The sequence below is a fragment of the Solanum tuberosum genome, unplaced genomic scaffold (genome assembly GCF_000226075.1).
Source record: "Solanum tuberosum cultivar DM 1-3 516 R44 unplaced genomic scaffold, SolTub_3.0 scf00106, whole genome shotgun sequence".
Classification (NCBI taxonomy): Eukaryota; Viridiplantae; Streptophyta; class Magnoliopsida; order Solanales; family Solanaceae; genus Solanum; species Solanum tuberosum.
The window spans coordinates 1,381,024-1,404,892 of NW_006239032.1; the positions used below are offsets into that span (position 1 = coordinate 1,381,024).

General features: G+C 34.2%; 4 protein-coding genes across 9 annotated transcripts in view; 3 read left to right on the plus strand and 1 right to left on the minus strand.

The window, feature by feature from the left end:
• LOC102598064 (ATP-dependent zinc metalloprotease FTSH 10, mitochondrial-like) overlaps positions 1-3,095 on the plus strand; it is a 15,819-nt gene extending 12,724 nt beyond the window's left edge. For both annotated transcript variants that reach the window (XM_006349435.2, XM_006349436.2), the window contains exon 8: positions 2,437-3,095. In XM_006349435.2, the coding sequence (XP_006349497.1) occupies positions 2,437-2,907 (471 nt within the window). In that variant the 3' untranslated portion in view covers positions 2,908-3,095. The remainder of the gene's footprint in view (positions 1-2,436) is intronic.
• Positions 3,096-5,241: 2,146 nt separating this feature from the next.
• Positions 5,242-13,298, plus strand: LOC102598626 (ATP-dependent zinc metalloprotease FTSH 8, mitochondrial-like). Of its 3 annotated transcripts, none has more exons than XM_006349439.2 (7): positions 5,242-5,326; positions 9,062-9,209; positions 9,826-10,272; positions 10,393-11,160; positions 11,304-11,531; positions 12,327-12,853; positions 13,133-13,298. In XM_006349439.2, the coding sequence occupies exons 2-7, from the start codon at positions 9,120-9,122 to the stop codon at positions 13,137-13,139; spliced, it is 2,067 nt and encodes a 688-aa protein (XP_006349501.1). In that variant the 5' UTR covers positions 5,242-5,326; positions 9,062-9,119; the 3' UTR covers positions 13,140-13,298. The 3 variants fall into 3 exon arrangements, with proteins under 3 accessions (XP_006349501.1, XP_006349500.1, XP_006349499.1); XM_006349438.2 differs by having other exon boundaries at positions 13,143-13,262; XM_006349437.2 differs by having other exon boundaries at positions 12,327-13,298.
• A 1,650-nt stretch (positions 13,299-14,948) lies between these two features.
• On the plus strand, positions 14,949-17,356 carry LOC102599387 (uncharacterized). Of its 2 annotated transcripts, none has more exons than XM_006349441.2 (4): positions 14,949-15,091; positions 15,171-15,541; positions 16,297-16,404; positions 17,007-17,356. In XM_006349441.2, exons 1-4 carry the CDS (start codon positions 15,075-15,077, stop codon positions 17,009-17,011), a joined length of 501 nt encoding a protein of 166 aa, XP_006349503.1. In that variant the 5' UTR covers positions 14,949-15,074; the 3' UTR covers positions 17,012-17,356. The 2 variants fall into 2 exon arrangements, with proteins under 2 accessions (XP_006349503.1, XP_006349502.1); XM_006349440.2 differs by having other exon boundaries at positions 14,950-15,091; positions 15,168-15,541.
• A 433-nt stretch (positions 17,357-17,789) lies between these two features.
• LOC102599923 (scarecrow-like protein 9) lies at positions 17,790-21,444 on the minus strand. Of its 2 annotated transcripts, none has more exons than XM_015309595.1 (3): positions 21,192-21,444; positions 18,489-20,863; positions 17,790-18,393 (listed from the first exon to the last, which is right to left on the minus strand). In XM_015309595.1, the coding sequence occupies exon 2, from the start codon at positions 20,855-20,857 to the stop codon at positions 18,560-18,562; it is 2,298 nt and encodes a 765-aa protein (XP_015165081.1). In that variant the 5' UTR covers positions 20,858-20,863; positions 21,192-21,444; the 3' UTR covers positions 17,790-18,393; positions 18,489-18,559. The 2 variants fall into 2 exon arrangements, with proteins under 2 accessions (XP_015165081.1, XP_006349504.1); XM_006349442.2 differs by having other exon boundaries at positions 17,943-18,388.
• Between the last annotated feature and the right edge of the window lie 2,425 nt (positions 21,445-23,869).

The window sequence follows — 23,869 nt, forward strand, 5'->3', positions numbered from 1 at the left end:
GAGGGGGAGGTTTAACGGGACGAGGTAGGTGGGCTTTTAAACATGGCAGGATGGGGCATTTCCACCAAAATTTTGAGCTATAGTGCACGCAAGGCAAGGGTAGGCTCGTTACAGATTCTAGCTTTATTTTTGAACAATCAAAAACTTGAAACTCCAGACCCCACTTTGTGGGACTATATTGGGTATGTTGTTAAAAACTTGAAACCCTTGAAGAGAGAAAATAAAGAAAACAGCAAAAACAGTATCTCCTCTATCCCATTTTACGTGGCACACTATCCTTCCGGCCAGTGCCAAAAATAATTGACACCTTTTTTATATTTAGAAATGATTAAACTTTAAACTTCTAATTATACACAAACACCTAGCACATGAACAATCCACAGAAAAACTATTGTCGGTTCAATAAGCAATACTAGAGTTGTCATTACACGAACAAAGTGTTTCAATTAAGGGAAAGTGTGACTATTTTATGTGAAATAGGGTAGGTAAAGACTAAAATGGATTTTGATGGACTTGGACTTAGGATTGTTATAGTTGGGCTAAAGTGTTGGGCTTGAGAAAATTGTAAAATTAAAGACTTAAGTAAAATAAAATTTAACAAAATATTTATATTTTATTTATGAATAATATTTAAATAATTATAAAATTTATATATCTAATTTATCGGTTCGGTTTGGTTATTTTTGCGGGTTTTTTAAGTAAAACCAAACCAAATAATATCGGTTTTCAAAATTTAAAACCAAACCTAATCAAACCCAACCAAATATCGGTTTGATTCGGATTGCGGTTCGGTTTGGTTTTTTAACCATAACCATGAACAGCCCTACCCTTAATAATAAGAGGATTTATAGCTTTAGTCTTTTAGACCACAAGTTTCAATAGTCCGTCTTTCTTTAACTTCATGCATAGCCAAACACCATCACATATAATGGGACAGAGGGAGGCTGGGCAGCGACGGGTACGGGAGGATGAGACCTAAGAGATTTGTATGCTTTGGAAGAAAAACTTGTACAGTTTGGGAAGGGATTTTGATTGATCAAAAGGCGAATCTACTTCACCAACTAATATGCCACCTTTTTATTTTTACCATGGTTACTGCTTGCTTCCGTTATTTTCTAGTTATATCATATATTTTCTTTTACCTTTTTCGTGAAAATGGTGTTTTTACATGAACATTGTTATTTTCTTTGTTGGTTTTAAAATGAGAGATGATAACTTAATACTTGAATTCTTGAACTCTTTTTTTTGTTCTCTCTTTATTCTATTAGTTAGTTCCTGGTGGGGACATGCTTTAGTAATCAAGGATCATTATTTGTAACTTATAAGTTCTGCTTTTCTCAGTCATACTATTATAATATTTATATTAAATTAAATTTGTGTTGGAATTTTCCTGAATTCTCTGGTAACATTGATTTTTGTTTTCTGAACTTTGTTAAAATTGCAAAAAGTTATAAACTATGAAATAGAGCAATACTGTAACCTGGAAAGAAAAGTTTACAAAAAAAAAAAGAAGATTAAATGGGACCAGGACAGTGCACGCTGTAAACTAGGAAAATGCTAATCTAGTCATTGTTAAAACTGAAAGAAGAACTATCAAATGGAGCAGCAATAAAAAAAAAGATTTAATGGGACCAGGTAGGGCACGCTGTAAACTAGGAAAATGCAAAACCGGTTAGAACTTTTGGTTAATGCTTCATTGTCCTTGAGTGCCATCCCTACTTCTTTGGCACATGTGTAGAATTTCTTTTATGCTCTGCAGAGATATGCCCCCTTCAAATTTGCTGGTATTCTGTAATCTAAATCTTGTGCTGTGTAAGGGGCAGAAGGTTTTGAGTTACAGAGTTGAAGATCATTTGAACTTATTTAGCTTGTTTCTAAACTTTGAATGGCTCATGGCACTTTTTCTTTTTGAGACATCTGGATAACACGACTTTCTAATAATCTGCTTTGCTTCCACACCTTCTAGAAAAATGGTTGGCTTCTTGATGGTGAATCCATCATGACTTACATTACTAGGGTGTTATGATTCTGCTTGACTATTTCTAGGCATCTAAGTCACACGATTGAACCATCATAATGTGAATGGTTGGTTTTCTAGTCGTCTACCAACTTCTACAGAGCAACATGTCTTGATGGTCCGAGTGTGTGTATCCTAAGTAATCCATAGTGGGGTTGGTCCCTACCCAATATACTACCTTTCAACCCCATTAAAAAAGCAGCTCAATGAAGTTCTAGATCTTGTTGATGACTGGATTCGTATGGAACAAATACCTTTTGCTTAGGAACTCTGCCCGTGATACTCTGTTTTATGGCCAAGATTTAGTCACTACCTTATTGAAAAGGCAGCGTATCTATAATAAATGTTCAAACGCAGCTTGGCCTTATTGACTAGTGGATTAGATTTTTACTATCTTCATATGATTATTTTTTGAGTAGGTATTGATTGGGAAGATCTCGACTGGAGCTCAAAATGATTTAGAGAAAGTCACCAAGATGACTTATGCCCAGGTAGCAGTATATGGTTTCAGTGACAAGGTTGGTCTCCTTTCGTTTCCACAAAGAGAAGATTCATTTGAGGCAAAGCCTTACGGTAGCAAGACAGCAGCAATTATCGACACTGAAGTTAGAGAATGGGTAGCCAAGGCATATGACCATACAGTACAACTCGTAGAGAAACACAAAGAACATGTGGCTCAGATTGCAGAAATGCTGCTTGAAAAGGAAGTCCTCCACCAAGAAGATCTGATCCAGGTATTGGGTGAACGCCCATTCGTGAGTGTTGAGCCCACAAACTATGACAGGTTCAAGCAAGGATTCGAAGAAGAGAACAAAGATGGCGCTGAGGCAAAAACCGCACAAGATGATGGATCATCATCGCCTGTTGAACCGGAGATTGTCCCAGTATAGTTGTGGTTTTTAACTGAGAATGCAGGGTAGCGAGTTTCTGGTATTAACGTTCAATTTTAGATTGTTGTAAAAATCATTAGTCATGATATTAATAACACAAACATGGTTTTTACTAATTTTTGTACCCCAAAGAACCATTTATTACAAAAAGGAAAATAAAAAAAGGAAAAGAGATTGTTGTGAACTTATATAGGTTCCTAATGACATTCGAATTTTAACTGAAGTTGCAAGAAGTTTCTCTTTTTCTTTGTCATAGTCTTGAAGTAAAACAAAATTATGCGGTTACTATCAACAATGTAATTAATACTTGAGCCACAGATCTTTTTGGAAACAACCTCACTACTTTAATGAGGTAGTGACAAGATTTGCGTATATTTTATCATCTCATGATCATACTTGTTGTTTTCTCAAATTTGATGGTCTTTAGTTTTTACCACGGTGATTCGTTTAATGAAATTTGTGAATCAGTGTATTCTTATCTATTCAATTCTAATTCACTCGACGTGATTTTTGATAACTTTTGTCTCATTTGATATATAAATTATGTAGGAATTAAGTTATGGAATATAAGTTATGTAGTATTTTTCAGAATTTATTGTAGTATCCAGAAATTGAAGTTATGCTTTTTGGGGCTTAATTTTTTTTTGGTAACTAATGGAATATATAAGCAAGTCCTTTTTTTGAAAATATATTATGCCCTCCTTAACATATAACATAAAACGTGGGATATTATAAAACGATCATATAAACTTATGAAGTCAAAAAATTCTTAGTTATGTTTTTTTATGACATAACTTGTGAGATATTATGATACAGAAATATAAACTTATTTTCAAAAGTTGTTTGTTCTTTCAATGTCTGGAATGTTCTTAATTACCTTTTGTTTAGTGTTGAAAGACAAAAATTAAAGACTACAAATTTAAAGGATAAAAATTAAACACCACCTTAAAATAAAGATATTTGTGTGAAGGACCCTTATACAAGTAAATCATTTACTAGGCAATTACAAATAATACTATTTAGTAATTAATAACACAATTGATAATCTAAAACAAATGACAAATATCCTATTATAGTAATTAAAATTATCCATGTCACAATTCAAAGTTGGTAATAAAGTCACCAACTGTACATAACATTTGAGGAAAGTACTGATGGCATTTGCTACACAATTGAGCTGGAAGACAGTATCTCAATAAGGGATATTTCTTGCAACTTATCCATCAATACCAAGAATAATAATAGAACATTTGTTTTGGAATTTTATAATGTCTCTACTTTCAAAAAATTAATTAATTTTGTCCTTATTTTGTAAATTGACAAATAAATTTGAGACATTTATTTTTAATAACGTAAATAAATAATATGAGACCGAGGAAGTATAGTTTAAAATGACATGAAGCTTAAAAAAAATAAAAACTTTTAAAACTTATAATCATAAATATGTTACGTCCTTTGAAACCTGTGTCTTAAAGATATCATAATATTTGTATGACTATTAATTTGTCTGACTTAACTTCTAAAATCAACTTATTTTTAGACTTGAGTCATAAATACATCATAATGTTTGTGTGATTATGACTATATTGTGATCTCAAAGATACGAGTGTGATTACTAGACTGATAGATAGTATTTCTAAAATCAACTTATTTTAAGACTTGAGTCATAAATACATTATATGTTTGCGTGATTATGACTATATTGTGATCTCAAAGATATCATAATATGAGTGTGATTACTAGGTTGATAGATAGTATTTCTAAAATCAACTTATTTTGAGAAATATTTTTTGTTTCAAAAGTACTTTTGATAAAAAGTAATTAATGTTTGACGAATCAATTTTAAAAATTATTTTGAATATTTAATTAAACTTTTTAAAAATATATGTATTTAGCGTTGCAGAAGCTTCGTCAAATAAGCATCAAGCTTCTCATTAACACCATTCTTAACCACGAGGTCTCGGATTCGAGCTCCCTTGGATACATAGTTACATTTGTTAGGGAGCGCTTTACCCTCCCATTACCCTCCCATGTAAACTTTCCGACACGAATCCGAATTTAGTCGGACTTCTCATTAATAGTAGTAAATGAGAAATGTAAAATATAATTATTTTTAAGTATAACAATATATTACTTTTTAAAAGTATTATTAATAATAAAGAATGTTATCACATAAATCATACTTGCTAAAATGCCATCACAACAACTAAAAACAAAACACTGACCCAGCTCTTTGAAAAAAGTAAAAGAACAACCCACAAAATAATTTTTAATGTTATATTACATATAATAATATTAACATAATATTTTATGTTGACCAATATATTTGTTTAAATTTCCCTTTAATTCCTCTAAACAACATATAGGTCTTTCCTCCACCAAGCCATTCCATATTTGCTATTTCTGCAAACAATTACAGGTAAGTTCATCAAACTCTCTGATAATAATGGTGAATATCAGACTAGGTTTTAAAAATACTATAATACACTAATTTTTTAGCATTTGATGAAATTTATGACCTTAATCTTTAAGCTTAACCATCATCTTGTCTACGTGTTGTAAATTCAAATTCAGAGGCGGCTCTAGAATTTTGAGTTTATGGGTTCTGAATTTTTTATCAGCTTATTAGGTTATATGTACTATGTGTATTGATTTTTAAATACAAATATAGAGTTTGAACCAAAATTAGCGGATTTTGCTGTAATTTGCTGAAACAGAGATGGAATATGTGGATAATAATGAACCTTTAAGGCACGATCATCAATAATCTCATTGGACAACAGTATCTTTTAGATTTGGCATTTTCTAGAGCCAAATGTATTTCAGGGTTTGGGAAAAAATGTTTTTTTTTTTTTATTTATAAAAAGAACTGGTTAATTGTCTTGCTCTATTTGTTAGTAACTTGGCAAGCCACATTGGTATTTTAGCTAAGTTTATATTTTTGAGTGACCAATCATAAGTTTAATAGTTTCAAAGTGATAAAAGTTAGTTTACGGACTTCTGTTGAAAAATCATTCAGTTGGATGCAGTGGTGGAGTTAGGATTTTTAATAAGGGGGTTTAAAATCTGAAGAAGTAAGCACACGAACTAATCGATGAGGGTTTGACATCTACAATATATACATAAAAAAATAATCTTAACCATGTATAAATAGTAGTAATTTCCGCCGAATGGTGTTCGGATGAACCCCTAACAATATGCTGGCTCCGCCCTCGGTTGGATGACCACTTGAGGAATTAGCCCCTAATTCCGGTTTGATTGTCACTGATCAGTTATATTTGATATTAGAGAACATGTGATGGAGTAAAATGATTTGAAGTGATCTAACAAAACTTTTCTTGGATATGTTAATTGTAGGAATTATATCAGTTTTATTCTGAAGTTTGTTCAATAGAATATATAAATTTTTTGAATTCGATATCATTATATATATTCATATTTACATAAACTTTGTTTTATTAGAGATAACGTCTAGAATCAAGATGTTCTTTACTTATCAAAAGGAAATGTGTAGATGTACTTTATATAGGAAATTGATTATAAAACTTTGTGCAAAACCAGTAAGAAATTTTCTAGAGATAGTAATAGAGATCTAAATCATTTATACTATTTTGGAATATTACGAAGATGAGGATACCTATCCATGAATGATTATGAAATCTACAAAGTGGGAGAGAGTTGGTGTAACAAACTCGATTCCCAACACAAAATGTAATATATATTAGATTCAAATTACAACGTATAATATGCACAACAAGTAATAATACACTAACTAAGGAGAGATAAACCGAGAAAGAAGTAACCAGAAAGGGATGAGATACAAGACCATAGAAGGGAGATGAGAGGATCAGAAAGCCAAAGCTTCACATAATAGTTTTCATAACCCTTCTTTCTAATCCATAGACCCTTTTAACAATAGCTAATTGGGCCTGGATCCTATATAAACTCTCTAACATTTTACTCGGCCCAATAATATCAACTGGATTAGTCATATTTGCTGCATCTAGGCCATAGGCCCTTATGAAGTCATCGTAGATCACAACAATACTTCCGCCCCCGAAAAGAACCTTGTCCTCAAGGTTCATATCAAGAAACTTCATCTGGCCACTTGGAGTATTATAAGTTCCTTGGCTGCTACAGGTGAAAGTCAGGCAGCTTTGATGATTCCAGAATTGACTCCATTATTCTTGCATAGCTTCTGAACATTGATCACAAGAATAGCATCAAGAGTACTACTAGGATCAGAAGAAGCTCCAGAAGCACTTGAAATATGATACAGAAAATACTACTTAACATGATCGGACCCATCGAGGCCAAGGTTGACCGGTTTGTCTACCCACTTTGCTATTGACATTTCATCCAACAATTTGCCACCAGGATCAAATGGAAAAATTATAAATATGTTCTTGTGCATCAATCTAGTTCCATCCAAAATCAAGAGGTCACTTCTTTCCCAGAGTAAGTCGACCACTTTATTGTCAACCAATTGTTGTCGGGCTTTATGAGAATAAATACCAAACGACTTTTGCGCCTTGTTTACTATAACTTCAGCACCTGTTTCTGTGATCTACAATGACACGCCTCCTCGGATATTTGTATATGTCATTATCAGAACAAGAGGCAGGGGATCATCTTTGTTGTCATCCAAATCCGAATTGGATATCTCCTTGAAATCGCAGTTCTCCTGTTTTGCTTGAGTTAGCGAAATTTCAGCACCCTCAGTTTTAATTTGTACCGGTATATCCTTATACTCACCTTTTGGTTTCATAGAATCCGGTGTTTGAAGCATTGCTTCAACATTCACAACATCTTCAGTTTTCTTATCCGACTTTTCCCCAAACACCTTGTGGGCAAAGGTTTGGTTGTTATAGTAGGCTAAACGCCTGTCAGGTGCTTCTTGACTCCGAGTTCAGAACCGAATGAACAATTTTGCTACAAAATGGTCCCAATCTGCAAGTTGCTTGTTTCGATATAACCAGTAATACCAATTCAAAGCATCGCCATCCAAATATAAAGAAGCCAATGACAATTTTCGATCTGAAAAAATGTTATAGTGAGTGAAATATTGTTCTACCTGAAAAACCCATGTCGCAGGGTCATCACCGTTGAATCTGGGTATTTTCACGGAATCTACTTCCATGGACGAACATGAATCAAGGGAAAATTGAGGTGTGGTCGGAGATAATTTCCCTACAACCTCTTGTAACATACATCGAATCTCAGCAATATCCTTGGACCATGAATCCTTCACAACCTTAATTGATCCGTCGATAGTTCGAAATATTTGGTCCTCCATTGAAGACCTCTGGATGAAAGCACCAATGTAACAAACTCGATTCCCAACACAAAATGTAATATATATTAGATTCAAATTACAACGTATAATACGCACAACAAGTAATAATACACTAACTAAGGAGAGATAAACCGAGAAAGAAGTAACCAGAAAGGGATGAGATACAAGACCATAGAAGGGAGATGAGAGGATCAGAAAGCCAAAGCTTCACATAATAGTTTTCATAACCCTTCTTTCTAATCCCTAGACCCTTTTAACAATAGCTAATTGGGCCTGGATCCTATATAAACTCTCTAACATTTTACTCGGCCCAATAATATCAACTGGATTAGTCATATTTGCTGCATCTAGGCCATAGGCCCTTATGAAGTCATCGTGGATCACAACAGTTGGTTGTAGAGATCTAAATGATTTATGCTATTCCAAGACAAAGATACTTTATCTGTAAATGGTGATGGAAATCGAAAGGTTGGGCGGAATTTGAGTGTGCTTTTCTTGTGTGGTGTAGAAAGCAGACAAAGGAAATTACAAGAACAGGGATATGTTGAGTATTCTAATTTTCTGCTATTGTGTTTCTTCTAAGAGTTTCTGAACTGAAAAAGCAGTAAGCAGTAGATTTTAATAGTATGTCTTAACAATGGTGTAAAAGTGCTTGTATACTAATCAGAACAACATATTAAAATTCCTAGTGTGAAAACCTTAATGTGTGGAATAAGTGATAAGTAACATTACTTGACATGATCAGCCCTTCGTCGCTTGCTGCTCTAATTCCTGTTTCTCCAGATTATTCTTTTAATGTTTTGTTCCCTTTTAGCTTGTTATGGTGATTTTTTGTTTCTTTGGTTTAATCTTTGGCAGAGCGAAGTGCAAGTGAACAAGGAAACCTTTAAGAGAACCTTCATCAATAAAGACCTTCATGAAGCAACATCACTATATACTATTGATTCTGTTTATTGGTTCTGTTCTGTCGTCAATATTACTCCTGAACCATCTTGATTCGGAGGAGGTTAGTCCTTAACCAACAGTTTGTTGTACAGTTTTTAATTCTCATTGTTACAGCTCCTTTTTCTTTTATGGTAGGATGAGTTTAGTGCCTTGAGGAGCGTGAGTTCAATATAAGTTGATCGTAATATTTCTGATATCAATGTGTTTAATTTGGAAACTTTCATGGATGAAATTCTTAGTTTGGTTTTGAAGAATTGGTTTTGAGATGAAGTCAACTTCATTTAGTTGTTTTCAAAACTAGAACTTCTTAAATCAAATGCCATATAAAGAAGCTTTGGTGCTCATGCTATTTCATTTAAGTACGTGACAATTTCATCTCAGTTTTAGCTTGCCAAGTTGAAACATATTCTTCTTAATCTAATTGGTTATATTAATATCTATAACAGTAATAATATATTAAGGTGGATTATATTGATGAAGAACTACTACTCAAGGTTTTACAGTGTAGCTATGAAATTAAAGAAGCAACGCAATTCTGTATATGTTAAATCTTTTTAGTTGTGACTGGTGACTTAGCAGGATTCTATTTTCTTGGAGGGGGAAGTGTTTGTCTTATTCTCATCAGATAGTTGTATTTTCTCTTTGACATGGATACCTCTTTTTATGTGAATTCGCAGATTAGCTTCCAAGAGTTCAAAAACAAGCTACTTGAACCTGGTCATGTTGATCGAATTGTTGTTGCTAACAAAGAAGTAGCCACAGTTTATATAAAGAATTCTTCACCTGATAATAATCAAACTTGTGATGACACAGTTCAAGGTCCTATAAGTTGTACAAATGGTAGTAGAAACCTGAGCCACCACAAATATTATTTCAACATTGGGAGTGTTGTGTTATTTGAGCAGAAGCTTAAGGAAGCACAAGAAGCCTCTGGAATAGACCCTCGCAATTACGTCCCTGTGGTATATGTTAATGAGTTGGATTGGTTGCCAGAAATGGTGAAGTTTGGTGTAATGGTATTGCTTCTAGCTATCCTTTATTATATGGATTGGGGAGGTGTTAGAGGACTATTTGGTATTGGTAAACCGCATTTCATGAAGATGGACAAAAATGCAAAGAACAAGGTGAGAATTTAGTTCCATTATTGGTGCAGCTTTAAAATAACCAACATTCTTTTCACTGAGAATCAGTTTTATTTCATGATTAGTTGGAAATTAAAGTCAGTTGGCACTTTTATTGGACAGGTCTTCTTCAAGGATGTGGCTGGATGTGACGAGGCTAAGCAGGAAATCATGGAGTTTGTCCACTTCCTTAAGAATCCCAAGAAATACGAGGAGTTAGGAGCCAAAATTCCTAAGGGTGCTCTTCTAGTGGGTCCTCCCGGGACTGGAAAGACACTCTTAGCTAAAGCTACAGCAGGAGAGTCTGGTGTACCTTTTCTCTCTATCTCTGGTTCAGATTTTTTGGAGATGTTTGTTGGTATTGGACCAGCTAGAGTTAGGAGCTTATTTCGGGAGGCAAGACGATGTGCACCTAGTATTATTTTCATAGATGAGATTGATGCAATTGGCGGTGCAAGAGGGAGGGGACACTCTTCTGGAGCAACTGATGAACGTGAAAGAACTTTAAATCAACTGCTTGTAGAAATGGATGGATTTGCAACCACATCTGGTGTAGTTGTGCTTGCTGGCACAAATAGACTTGATATATTAGACAAAGCGTTGTTAAGGCCTGGTCGATTTGATCGCCAGATTACCATTGACAAACCAGACATAAGAGGTCGTGAACAGATTTTCAGAATCTATTTGAACAATTTGAAAATTGATCAAGAAGCAGCATTCTATTCACAGAGGCTTGCTGCTCTAACACCAGGATTTGTTGGAGCAGATATTGCAAATGTTTGTAATGAATCTGCTTTGGTTGCTGCTAGGAGCGAGTGTACCAAAATCAAAATGCAACATTTTGAGGCAGCAATAGACAGGGTGATCGGTGGTCTAGAGAAGAAGAACAAGGTATCCAATCTCCTCACTTTTTTCTTGAGATGCTGTTATAAATTGCAGTCCAGTAGGGTCTGTTAAGAACTTGCAAATGGCAAAAAACTTCATGTTTGAATGATATAATTTACGAATTCAAACTACCTTTGTGCTTTCTACAGGTCATAAGCAAGATGGAAAGGAGGACAATTGCCTATCATGAATCTGGCCATGCTGTTGCTGGTTGGTTCTTGGAATATGCAGATCCATTACTTAAAGTGACAATTATTCCTCGTGGTACAGCAGCACTAGGATTTGCTCAATATGTTAGCAGTGAAAATCATTTAATGACCAAGGAGCAGCTATTTGATATGACATGTATGACTCTTGGTGGCCGAGCTGCTGAGCAGGTAAATTTATCAACTGTCTCCTAGCTTTCACTTGTTTTCCCTACAGCATTATTAGTTAATCTTTTGGAAAATCTCATCATCTGTATGCACTATGCATATGCAAACCATTTCTACCAAAGACTGTTAGAGCTTCCCCCATTGGTTGAAAAATAGGTCGTTGTCTCCTTATATGGACTTGGATGATCCTTGCATCATACTTCAAGATTGACTCCTGTGACATTCTCTTTAGGAAATCATCATTTTCTTATTATCTGCTCTGTCCACACTAAATAGTTAGCCTCTAGAAGGTGAATCCCTTGTAACATGAATTACTTGTGTTGTGGTTCTGCAAGAATATTTTATAGGCATCAAAGTTGTTTGCAGCATGTCATTTTAGGTACCTTTTTGCTGTAGGAATGAGTAATTTTCTAGGTGTATTTAAGAAGACTGTCATGCCTCCAACTTTTACAGAATAACATGCCTAAATGCATACATAGTGAATAATTCCGAATGAGTTTGGTCATATTCCGTTCTCTGCTTTTCGACCTCAACGAAAAGTTGCTTGATGAAGTAGTAGGCCTTCATACGACGACTCTGGATTTTTATAGAATGATAACCTAAAAAGCAACTTCACTTATTATACTTCATTGTTGCACAAGATTTAGTAACTACGTACCTTAATGAAAATGCAGTCTCTTTAAATCCTTTTTCTACCTGTTCTTTTTCCTAACTTTCTACCTCCATCCTTCTATTTTTCACTAATTCATATTTTCACAATGTTCATATGGATATTAACTAGTACTTAATTTTGAGTAGATTTTGATTGGAAAAATCTCAACCGGAGCTCAAGATGATTTGGAGAAAGTGACCAAGATGACATATGCCCAGGTAGCAGTCTACGGCTTCAGTGACAAAGTTGGTCTTCTTTCTTTTCCGCAAAGAGAAGATGCACTTGAGACATCAAAGCCCTACAGTAGCAAGACTGCAGCACTTATTGACAATGAAGTTAGAAAATGGGTAGCCAAGGCATATGATCGTACTTTACAACTTATAGAGGAACACAGAGAACATGTAGCTCAGATTGCAGAATTGCTACTAGAAAAGGAGGTCCTTCATCAAGAAGATATGGCCCAGGTATTGGGTGAACGCCCATTCGAGAGTAGTGAGCCCACAAACTATTACAGGTTCAAGCAAGGATTCGAAGAAGAAAACGGAGAAACTAAAGATAGCACTGACGGAAAAACCACACAAGATGATAGATCATCACCTGTTGAACCAAAGATTGTCCCAGTCAGTGTTGTCAAAGGCAATAAAGCGCAGGAAATAGCAGAGAAAGGCACAAGGTATGTTGGGGCTTTAAGCGTAAAGCGGAAATGTGCAATTAAAGGATGGGTTCTAGTAAAGAAAGGTGCAACGAAGAAAAATATTATATGAACAAAATGATAGTATAAACGTAATATATGAAGTACAAAGCATGCCTATCAAGTTCAAAAATCAGTTTGGAACTTTAATTTTAGATGCAAAGCTGCAGCTTTTAGTTTCTAATTCAAGCTTAAATGACTAGTTTTCCTATATCAAGTTTCTAAATTCCTTTTCTGATTAGTGAAAATCTTATTTATAAGGTGTTAACAGTGGTGGAGCTAGGAATTGCAACAAGGGGATTGTCTTAGTATAATTATGGGTCATGTTTTGTAAATGACAATGAAGAACAGCGACGGTATAAATTACCAGTAATATTAGTATTATTTTCGATATTTTTATTATTTTACTATTTTTGTACTTCTGATCACTCTTAGTTTTCTATTACTACTTGTCTCGTATGCCTCTATTTCTTACTATCCTGCTATGGCTTATGTGTTCATAAATGTTGTGCTTTTGCTTTGAGCCGAAGATTTATCGGAAACAAGCTCTCTACATGACTTTATCCTCTCCAGACTCCACTTGTGGGACTATATTGTGTATGTATTGTCGTTAAAGGAAGCAGACAAAAAAGCTAAATGTGAAAGCATATGTTCAGATTCATTTTTAATTGAGATTGACTTGGTCTACCGTTTATTCAAATGAAACTTAAAATCTCAATCAGTTGCTTTCTACCAGCGTGCACATCTTCTCTTTGGCACCCATCCTTGGCTTGAGGAGTGGTTTCTCTCTTCCATGTGAACTGAGGAAGGATAAGAATACGAATAATCGTCATGAATGATTGGTATTTCCACTTATGGTTACAATGCCTCTAAACAAACACTTAAAAAAAATAAAAATGACCTACCTAATATCATCAACTTAATAGTTATATGATGTAACTTGTAAGTATCACGTACACTTCTCAAACATACATGAGTTTTAGTATTGAAATGTAACCTCCCAAATTTCACTTTTATTTATTGCGTTTTGTTTATCCAAAATTAAATTTATATGAACTTTGACCAATACTTTAACACTCTGTTTGGATCATTGTTATTCATTATATTGTATTGTATCGTTACTATACCTACACTGTTTGTTTTGATTGCTACTTAAAATGTATTGTATTGTATTGTTATATTCCATTGTTACATAACAATGAAAACCCCATTTTATGGAACAACTAATATGGTGTGTTTCCATTGTTACTTAATTTCTTTTTCCAATTATATCTTTACATAATATTTCATAATACTATTTTACCCTTTACCTTATATTATTTAATTCTAATCAAACCTCCTACCCTAGAATAATTAAGGATATTTTAGTAAATTTATAAATTACAATACAATGCGATACAATCAAACCAAACAATAAAAATGTTATTAAACAACAACAAATAATACAGTTAAGCCAAACATTGTATCTACCATACAATAGAGTACAATACAATACAATACAATACATTATGAAACAATGGGTAACAATGATCCAAACAGAGTGTAAAATTTTATTTCCATCATATTAATATATTCTCTCCGTCCAACAATAATTATCCACTGTACTAAATATAATTGTTCAACAATACTTGTCCAATTTAGAAAATCAAGACATAATTTTGTTTTTGTGTCTATTTGACCCTTATTATTAAATAAGTACTATATCATCTAACACATTTGTCAAATCATTAAATTTAACAAAATCAAAGGATAATATAGTAATATTACCCTTATTATTTATTGTTTTTTAAGGGGTGTTTCAAGACAACAGTGAACATTTTTTGTTGGATAGATGAAGTAAAAAAGATCACAACTTATGTATCGTATAGTTTTCACACATCTAAAAAATTTAAATATTAAATTAATTTAATTCAATTTATTAGTACTAACACATTACATTATAAGCAATTAAAGTTTAAACCATGACGAATGCAACAAAACGATCACAAATTATAAGTCGAAAGAAGTGCACAGAGTCCAGAGAGATTTCTCGATAATCGTGTCAGTCGGTTACAACTGAAATTTTTCTTTTGATTTGAAAAAATGAATTAAATAAAGCAAAACTGAAAAATCACACTATATAAATACACATAGGGCTAAATCGCAAGCATGTCTTCAATGAGGGCACTATTCTCTCTCAATCGATAACTTTCGGTTTCAGAGAATGACATCAAGATCAAGGTAGTTTTCATTCCAAATTCACCTTCCATTGCTTACATTATCTGTTTTTTTTTCACGGTTTTGTTTTTGTTTTCAGTAGAATCGGAGTAATGGCTGAGGACAAAATCGTTCCCGGAGAAGAGAGTTTCGATCAGGAAAACAGTGATGATGAGACGACTGACGATGAATCTGATGTGTCTGAGGATAGTAGCGTTACTGGAGAAAGCTACGATGAACATCCCTTCATTAAAACTCTTGTCGCCAACAGAAAAATGTACTTGATTGAGTGTATTGGCAAATCTGTTGAATCCATTGAGAACGATATGGAGGAACTCGAAGTGCGACGTACTAAAGTAACTTGTCCTACTTCTCTAATGATCATTGATGGTCATAAGATATTGCTCCTTGATAGACGCGAAAGAATGCAGAAGAGGTTGGAAGAGGTGAAGCATGGACTGCAGCCAGTTCAAGGTATATCATATTCTAGTTGTGCATGTCTATAGACGTATCTCGAAGTTATTATTAAATTCTTCCGATTGATCTTAGTAATTTGGTGAAAAAGGAATTTAGTTATCTGTAATTCTGTCGATTGTTAAGAATTGAAGTTGATATAGAAGCTTCTTTGTGATTCGACATCGACAAATGCATCTCTATTTTTTGTTCATCAGGCCTAGTTAAATGCTTTTTCAAATGATAAAAGTTTATCGTCTTCCAACTTATTATTTGTAGCGATCTATTGAAACAAGCTCAATAATAACCAAGGGAAGTGTTGTAATATTGCAATCACTAATTGAAATTACAAAGAAATAACAACTGAACTGATATGGAAGAAGAAGAGCGATGCAGAAGAAGAAAAAGGATGAGAAGATCAAAAACTTCACATAAAAATAACCTACTCTTACTATGCCTACTCACTGCTCCTTATAGCAAACTCTCACTCATTACACTGTTTCCCTGCACCACTTGCTATTCACGTTTTTGTCATCCAGGCTTCACAATGAGATCTGCCAACCTTTTAGAGGGAATTGTCACGGCTTGCTCCTTTTAGGTCTGAGTAATGTTCTTGTCCACTGTAGCTGCCAAGTTCTCCTCGACGTCATCATTTGTGTTCATAACATTTATCTCCATTTTGAAATTTCTGCCTTATAGACTTTATCTTTCCTTCAATGCTGCAACTCCTTTGACTGAATGATTAATCCTTGAAATACTGCTGTTTCCAATCTCAGAGTCGCTAAAAGAAGATAATCAGACCTTGACTGACCTGAAAATTGAGATAAATACTGATGAGAAGAATGAAAATCTGATGATGGAGCATGTTGATCTGCAAGTTAAAGGTATAGCTTCAGTTCTCTGTCTGTTTTGTGTATGTATGGTTGTATATCCGAAGAGCATTCATGTAATAATCCTTTTTATGATCATTTGGAAATTTAGTGATGTATTTTCTAATTAGAAGATTTGATTAATGCTCTGATCTATTTGCTTAAGATGTTCTCTCATCTTGATATTCATTGAAGTTTCTCTCATATTCTGCTAAATTATTCTAATAGGCCTTCTGCCTGTGTTCATTAGAGTTCAGCTTCATAATTGTTGTACTTTTATCTCTTTTTAAAAACTCTGTTCTTATCTATTCATTTTAGATGTTTGCGCATCTTGTTATTCACTAGGTTTCTACCTGGTTCTGCTAAATTATTCTATTAGGTCTTCAGTCTATGTTCCGAGAGGTTCAACTTCAAAATGGTTTTACTTTTATCTAGCATTTATTTTTAACTCTATTCTGATCTATTTGGTAAGATGTTTGTTCATATTTGTATTCATTGAACTTTCTCTCGGATTCTACTAACTTATTCTATTAGGCCTTCTGTCTGTGTTCAGCTTCATAACGTTTGAACTTCTATCTGTCATTTTGAACATTGTTATGGATTTGGTTTTGCTGCAGTGTGACATAAATAGCAACCATGTAAATGAGGAGAAGGGCAACAACTGAGGTTTGCAAGTTAAAACTTTGTTCACATTTCAAGGTTTAGAAGTAAACAAATTTTCTGTGGCGTAAATAAAGAAATGAAGTATGATAGCTGATGTTGAGACTATGAACGACTTGTTTTGTCCTGAGATTTGCTGTGAGTACTCTTTGATGAAAAGTAAGTAAAGGACAGAAAAATCTTCAAATAGTTCATTGCATTAGAATGGTAAAGTGAAACACACAAGAATATTGTGAGACAGCAGCTTATTACTAGAATCGAATCTTGACATTCAGTTTTAATACAATGCTTAGTCCTGTATTCATTATCTCCGTCTCGTTTCTTTTTTTTTTTCCTTTAACCTGCTAGTTTTCTCCATGTTCTAATTTCCAAATTGCTAATTGAATAGAACACACACTGCCTGAAAAAAGAAATGATAAAGTTTTCATTTTAGCAGTGTGTAGTTTCTAGTTAAAAGATGAGTTAATGTTCAAAAACACTCTTAAACTATCACTTTTTCTCGAGTTACAGACCGCAACTATTCATTGTTCCCTTTACCTACCTAAGCTATCATATTCTTTGTATTAAAACACACCTCGATGCTAAGTTGGTCAAATATTAAATCATTCATACATAAGTAGTCATTTTCTGATAATTAATTTTACAAAAAGAACTCCCTCGCATTTCCTAGACGCATAATATTCTTTTTTTGCTCAATTTGAATGAAACAAGACGCATTTGGAACCACACTCTCTGTTCTGCATATCCTAAATTAATTTTCTTGATCTTTAAAAGTTTTATGCTTTTGAGGTCTTTGGGAAGAAAAGTAGAAAAGGCACCCCACTTGCAACATCATTAAATTCCAGATTGCCTATTGCGAACCAAAAAAACTTGAGAAGAAACTTGGATATCCAAAAACTTGCTTTCTTTCATAGTGGAAACCCAAATAATGGACAAAGAAGAGAAACAAACAAGAAAGCGATGTTTAATAACAAACGTGTTGCACATAAGCACCCAAGGATGTGCCAAGTAGTCCCGAAACGAGAAAAAGCCTCAAGATCAGGAAAGAAATTTCACTAGAGACCAACAAAAAAAACTCTAGGCGATTTTTTCACAGCTACCTAGGTCTTGGTGGGTAGAGTTATTGGGTAGTAGCAGATATTCAAGGAATTGGTCGAAGTGTGTGCAACCTTAGCTTGTATACCACTGATATGGAAAATAAACCAAATGTGCTTCACACTTATTGGAAATGACTATCTGCTAGCCATTTGACTTCATCATCGTTGGCAAGAGTACTGAGCAACAACATGACCTTTGTATCGCTTGTGTAAGCAATATCTAGAATGAGCTTGCCAGATACCTGCACTGCACGGGAGGAAAATTTGTCACTTTTAAATGTTAAGTGATGAAGCGCAATAAGAAGAAAACACATGTGATGGAAAATAGGCTATGAGACTTACATCTGTATTGTTGAATTCTCCAAATATGTGGAAGGACAAGTTCATTTTCAAAAGCATGCCTTGCAGGTTTCTTAAATAGGTGTCCAACAAGATAAGGCGTAGATCGTTCTCCCTTTCCACCCCAGCAACATCCACTTGTTATCTTGATCGATTACAAAGTCTTTGTGATAGCTTGTTCTCACCTTTTCAACTGCCATATTCATGATCTCCTCTTGCTCAAAAGGTGTTTGTGTAAACCTTGCTCTTAGATGACGAACTTGCCACTGCTTATATGTCTCTGGCCTTTCAACTCTTTCCCATCCTTCGCAAGCTATGACATTCAGGGCTTCCCTCCCAAAGATCTCTCTCTCAATTAACATTCTTTCCGGAAACTCCCGGGGTACATTAGCTTCCAGCATATCAAAAAGTGCTGAAAAATGAAACAGGACCTCACGGAACCGTGTGACAAAGAATGGGGCACTATAGGCCCCATTGACAATCCCATGGATGAAAATGTCTGGATTGATCTCCCTTATTAGATTGAGAACGAGAGTTCTCGAACTGTCAGATAACACGGTCTCATCGTGCAAGTTCTTAAATCTATACAAACAGTTGACAACAAGATACTCATCCTTTTCAAGCTTTAGATCCTCAAGTCTGATGGTTTCCCATTTCTTTGCTATTGCTTGGTACTCAAATGGAACATTAAAGGACTTGGCATAATCGCTCAAACGGCGTCCTGTTTCCTCAATCCTTTCTGCTGGCCTGAAGCCAGGTTGAGGAAATTCTATACCAGTAATACGAAGATTTGGTGGTCCACCTTCTCTTGCTGCAATACGTTGAATTAACGTAGGCCATTGAAAGCCATAGAGGATGCCAAAGTCAATGACATGGACCCTTGTAGCATTCTTTGATTTTCTAATGATTGTCTTGTTTGAGGTAAAACCTGACATCTTTCTGAATGGGCATGATGCAAGATACAAATGATAGGCCTTTAAAAAATCAGCTGCTGATGTTCGTTTATTGACGAGGGCCTTATAAATCTGGCTACCAGTGCCTGCCAAACGTGCTTCCAGACCATCTGCAAAACAATGAGCTAATCTCTGGTTGCCATCTCCAAAAGGAGATGAATGAAGTCTTACCTGTTTCAGCAGTTCAGTTGCACTCCTGCAATCATCAGCAGCAACAGCCTGTGCACAATTTATTAAAAGAGACCTTAAATCTATGACTTCCTTTTTACCAGACTGTTTCTTCCCGCGGCCTCCCCTCCCTACAGCAAATCCTTTTGATTGCACCGTGGGTTTTGTTCTAGCGTTCTTCAAGCTCTCACGATAAGCTGTCAATGCTTCCCTTCCATCCCCCATGCTATGCAACAAAATTACATCAAACTCATCTGAACGAACTGTAGATTCTGTATAAACTGCAGCTTGCTTGCTACTTCTTTCTTCTTCTTCTTCTAATAAATCCCTATCATCTCTATGAGGATTTTTCGTCCCTCTCGGCCCTGTAGGTGAAGTCGCTCCCACATCCCTTTTCTCCACCTGAGCTGCCGCACAACCACTTTCTCCTCTTTTCTCCTGAGGTAGCAAGTCGTTGATAACCACATTGTCCAACAACTTATTATTAGTAGGGAGGAATTTCCTCGCTTCTTCCACTCCTTTCCTAAAGTTCCAAATCGGGTGGCTATCATTATATATATCAGGAATATGAAGAGGACTTACAGGAGAGTCCAAGAACCCATCTACAAGATTATTTATGCTATTCGATGAGCTAATCGAAGAGTAAGCACCATTACAAATGAAAAGGCCTTGTTCATAAGAGTAATTATGATCATTTGAAATGCTAACCAACCTTGGATCAATTAGGTAACCACTACTGTCAATGACATTACTTGTAGAACTATACACACTTCCTGAGTAATAGTCATCCGGTATCTCACCGTTCTGGTCAGTAATGGGCAGGTTCTGCTGAGGTGAAGGCGGATACTTCTTGCCAAGGGCCTCATAAAATGACCTCTCTTTCGCTTGAAGTTCCAACGACTCTTGAAGCATATGTGTCTTGTCCTCCATATCTTCTTCCATAAGCATCTGATTTATATAGCTCAAAACCGTATCCGAGAAATCAAAATCTTCATTGTAGTCATCCTCAGTACCAATCTCAGAAGTCAATGCTATATTGCTTGTTGTTGAAGGGTCATTTGAAAGAGATGGAACATTATGTTGGACAAAACTATTTTCAAATCTTGGAACATTGACTATTTTCTGATCTGGATAAATAGCCCCAATTATAGGTTCATTATTCTTCCAATTATCCGAAAAGCTTAGTAAGGATTGGTTCTCCAGATTAAATCCATTCACACTAGTTGGAAATCTATTGAACCTTGGATCCATTTTAACCTAGTAATTCATAAATTCTCATATCAAATCTCAATGTCACATGATTCTCCAAAAAAAAATGACAAAGCTATTAAAACAAAACAAACATCAAATCATATACATTAACAAGATTGAAATTTGATCACAGATTATCTGAACTAATCTTCAGACTCTTGCCCCAATAAGATCCTTTTTCACAAAAAAAAGTTAAAAGTGTCATCATTGACTCAAAATTATGCTCATATTTAAAGTACTTGAACAAAAATCAAGAGAACCCCAGAATTTACAGGCAAGCATAAACCCCCCAAAAAAACACAGTTGATATGAAGGGAAAATGTAAAGGGCATACCTCAAACCTAAGGGAAGATGAAGAATTTGAGAAAGAAAGATGCACTGTGAAGAAACACTGGAAAAAGAGTTCTTTTTTATAATATAGTAATAAATCAAAGCGTTGAAAAAGCTTTAGCCAGTTAGTGATCGTTGTTGTGAAATTGAAAGTTTAGTGTTGTCAGCTTTCAAATAACTGGTTTGTGGATTCAGACCAATTATTATTTGCAAGCCACCTGTAAACAAAGAACCAATAGTTTCTTCTGTTTTTTTTTATTTTTAATATGAGCTTTTAAATGGAGTTCATAGGAAATGGGACACCCTTTTTGGGTGTGTAAAATTGTTGCTGCAATAGGCCCTGGCAAGGTGAGTGGATTAGTGGGCACATTACTGTAGTGACAGAAGTGGGTTGCATGTGCTTGAATACAAAAATTGTTGTTTTCTATTCAGCAGTCGGCACGTCTTAAGGTGCTGACAACCCTTGTGATGCACACTAAGTCTTGGCTCCTATTTCAACATATCTCAACCAAAAACATGATAACTACTACGAAAACAGTGATAAAAGACATATATGGTAACACAAAGAAGAACAAGGTGTGATCATCTAAGCGATTTGTTTATGGATTATGATTTGCTCATTTGGAAGGAAAAATATAATTGCATGTTCGAATAAAAAAATTATTAAATTAATTTGATTTCATATAGTATGTCTAACCAGGTCCTTCTAAAGGAGTGTCATTAGAGGTATGTGTGGCATGAAAGCAATTTTCATGAAGAATAAGAGGTTTTCTTATTTATTTTTTGATATTTGATGAATAAATAAGAAAATATTATTTCAAAAAAATTTATGTTAAATTTAGGATGTATGTTCAAAGGACGTCGGAGGGTGAGGACGAGATAATAAGTTAAAATACTATTATCGTTTAAAATTTGCATCAAAGAATACGACTTAGTACATCATGATATTAGTTAAGGTTTGTGAAAGATGATCCTGATATTACTTTTTCTATCTCACAAGAAAACATATGTTCTAAAATATTTGTAGAACTCTCACGTTCATTGGTCAGCAACGAATATGAAAAACAAATAGTATTTTATATACACTAATTTTATAATAGTTTTGAGCACCGAGTCAATGAGGAGAAAGTGGGAAAAATAAAGTGGGAGATTGGGATTGGAGAGAGTTGGGCCATGGACACCACTTATAATTAGACGAAATAAATAAATATATAAATTTTTTAAGTTTGTGCGTCCTAGGTTTGATGGATTGTTTCACCTTATATCTGGTGTTTGAGGTGTGTAAAATCTTATATATCTATCTATTTATCCGTGCTCAATTAAATAGGTGTTCGTAACTAAAACAAAGAAGTAACTAGGTAAATTTCGTGTTCAGTTAAATAAATATTTGTAATTGAAGCAAAATGTTTTAAAATGCAGTTTTAGAACTCATTTTGGAGTAGTGTACTAGCAAAACACCTCGAGCAACACATGTGGGTATAATTGTGTAACGTTTATGCTTTAAGCATCTGACTATATTCTCTATACACACGTTTAATGTTTTAACGCTCAAGACTTACCAAACGATTTTTAAATAATTATGTATCAAATTCTTTAGTTAATACCGTACCTTGACCCTTATAATTTTTTTCTTAATAAATGAGAAATTATGACTTTTTAGTAGTGTTTGTTGTTTTGTTTACTTTGTATCAGAAATAATTTGTATATTGTCCCATCCCAAATGCATAAAAAACTATCAGAATGAACCTAGACGCATTTACAACCTAAGCTTTCTAGCGTATTCTAAATAATTTTTTATTTTATTTTTTAGTGACAATTTATACTTTCTAGATCTTTGCAAAAAGAAAAATAGGACCACCCCACTGGACCTATTTTAACTGAAGTTCTTTTAAGTTTAAGGATCTAATTTATTTAATCCTTAATATATTATCATGGGCACATGTATATCTATATCATCCATTCAACATTAAATCTAACGGGATATATTGGCCGGGTTAAACTAAACGGAGAAGCTTGGATTTTAAAAAACGAGAATCATATGATATATGGAGAATCTCTTATTATAACTATTCATGTTTGAAATGTTTTTTAATGATCGGAAGTTGGATAAAATGATCCTTACGTAAGGATTACATTATCCTCATTTTTTTTTTATAAAATGCATGATGCTCATTAAATGCTAACAAAAATTATTTCCACTTAGACAATTAATATCCAAAGGTTAAAACTACTTTGGAATAAATTCTTACCACGGCTTAGGATAGTATCCTTTCCAAATTCCACACGTATGGTCTATGGAGTATAGAAAAAGCAAAAAAGTTGGATGCTAGTGGTGGCAAATGAGCGGATTGGATCAAATTTGGGCGGATTGAAAATGGGTCAATATAAAATGGGTAACAAATGGATTGGGTAAAATACTAGTTTATCCATATTTTCATGAGTAAATAATACTCTACTTAAGAATTCAACATGGAAAAAATATTTTAGTCTTTTCTTAGATGAAAAATGTTGAAAATGCTTCATTTAGTTTTATTGTATCATAAAAGTAAAAAAAAAAAAAATCCTAACTTTTCAATATAAAATAAATTTATGTTTTCCTCGAAAATGTTTTCCTGAAAAACAAATAGATTTTTAACTTATTTTCTCATGTTTGGTTGGTGAGTAGAAAATATTTTCCGAAAA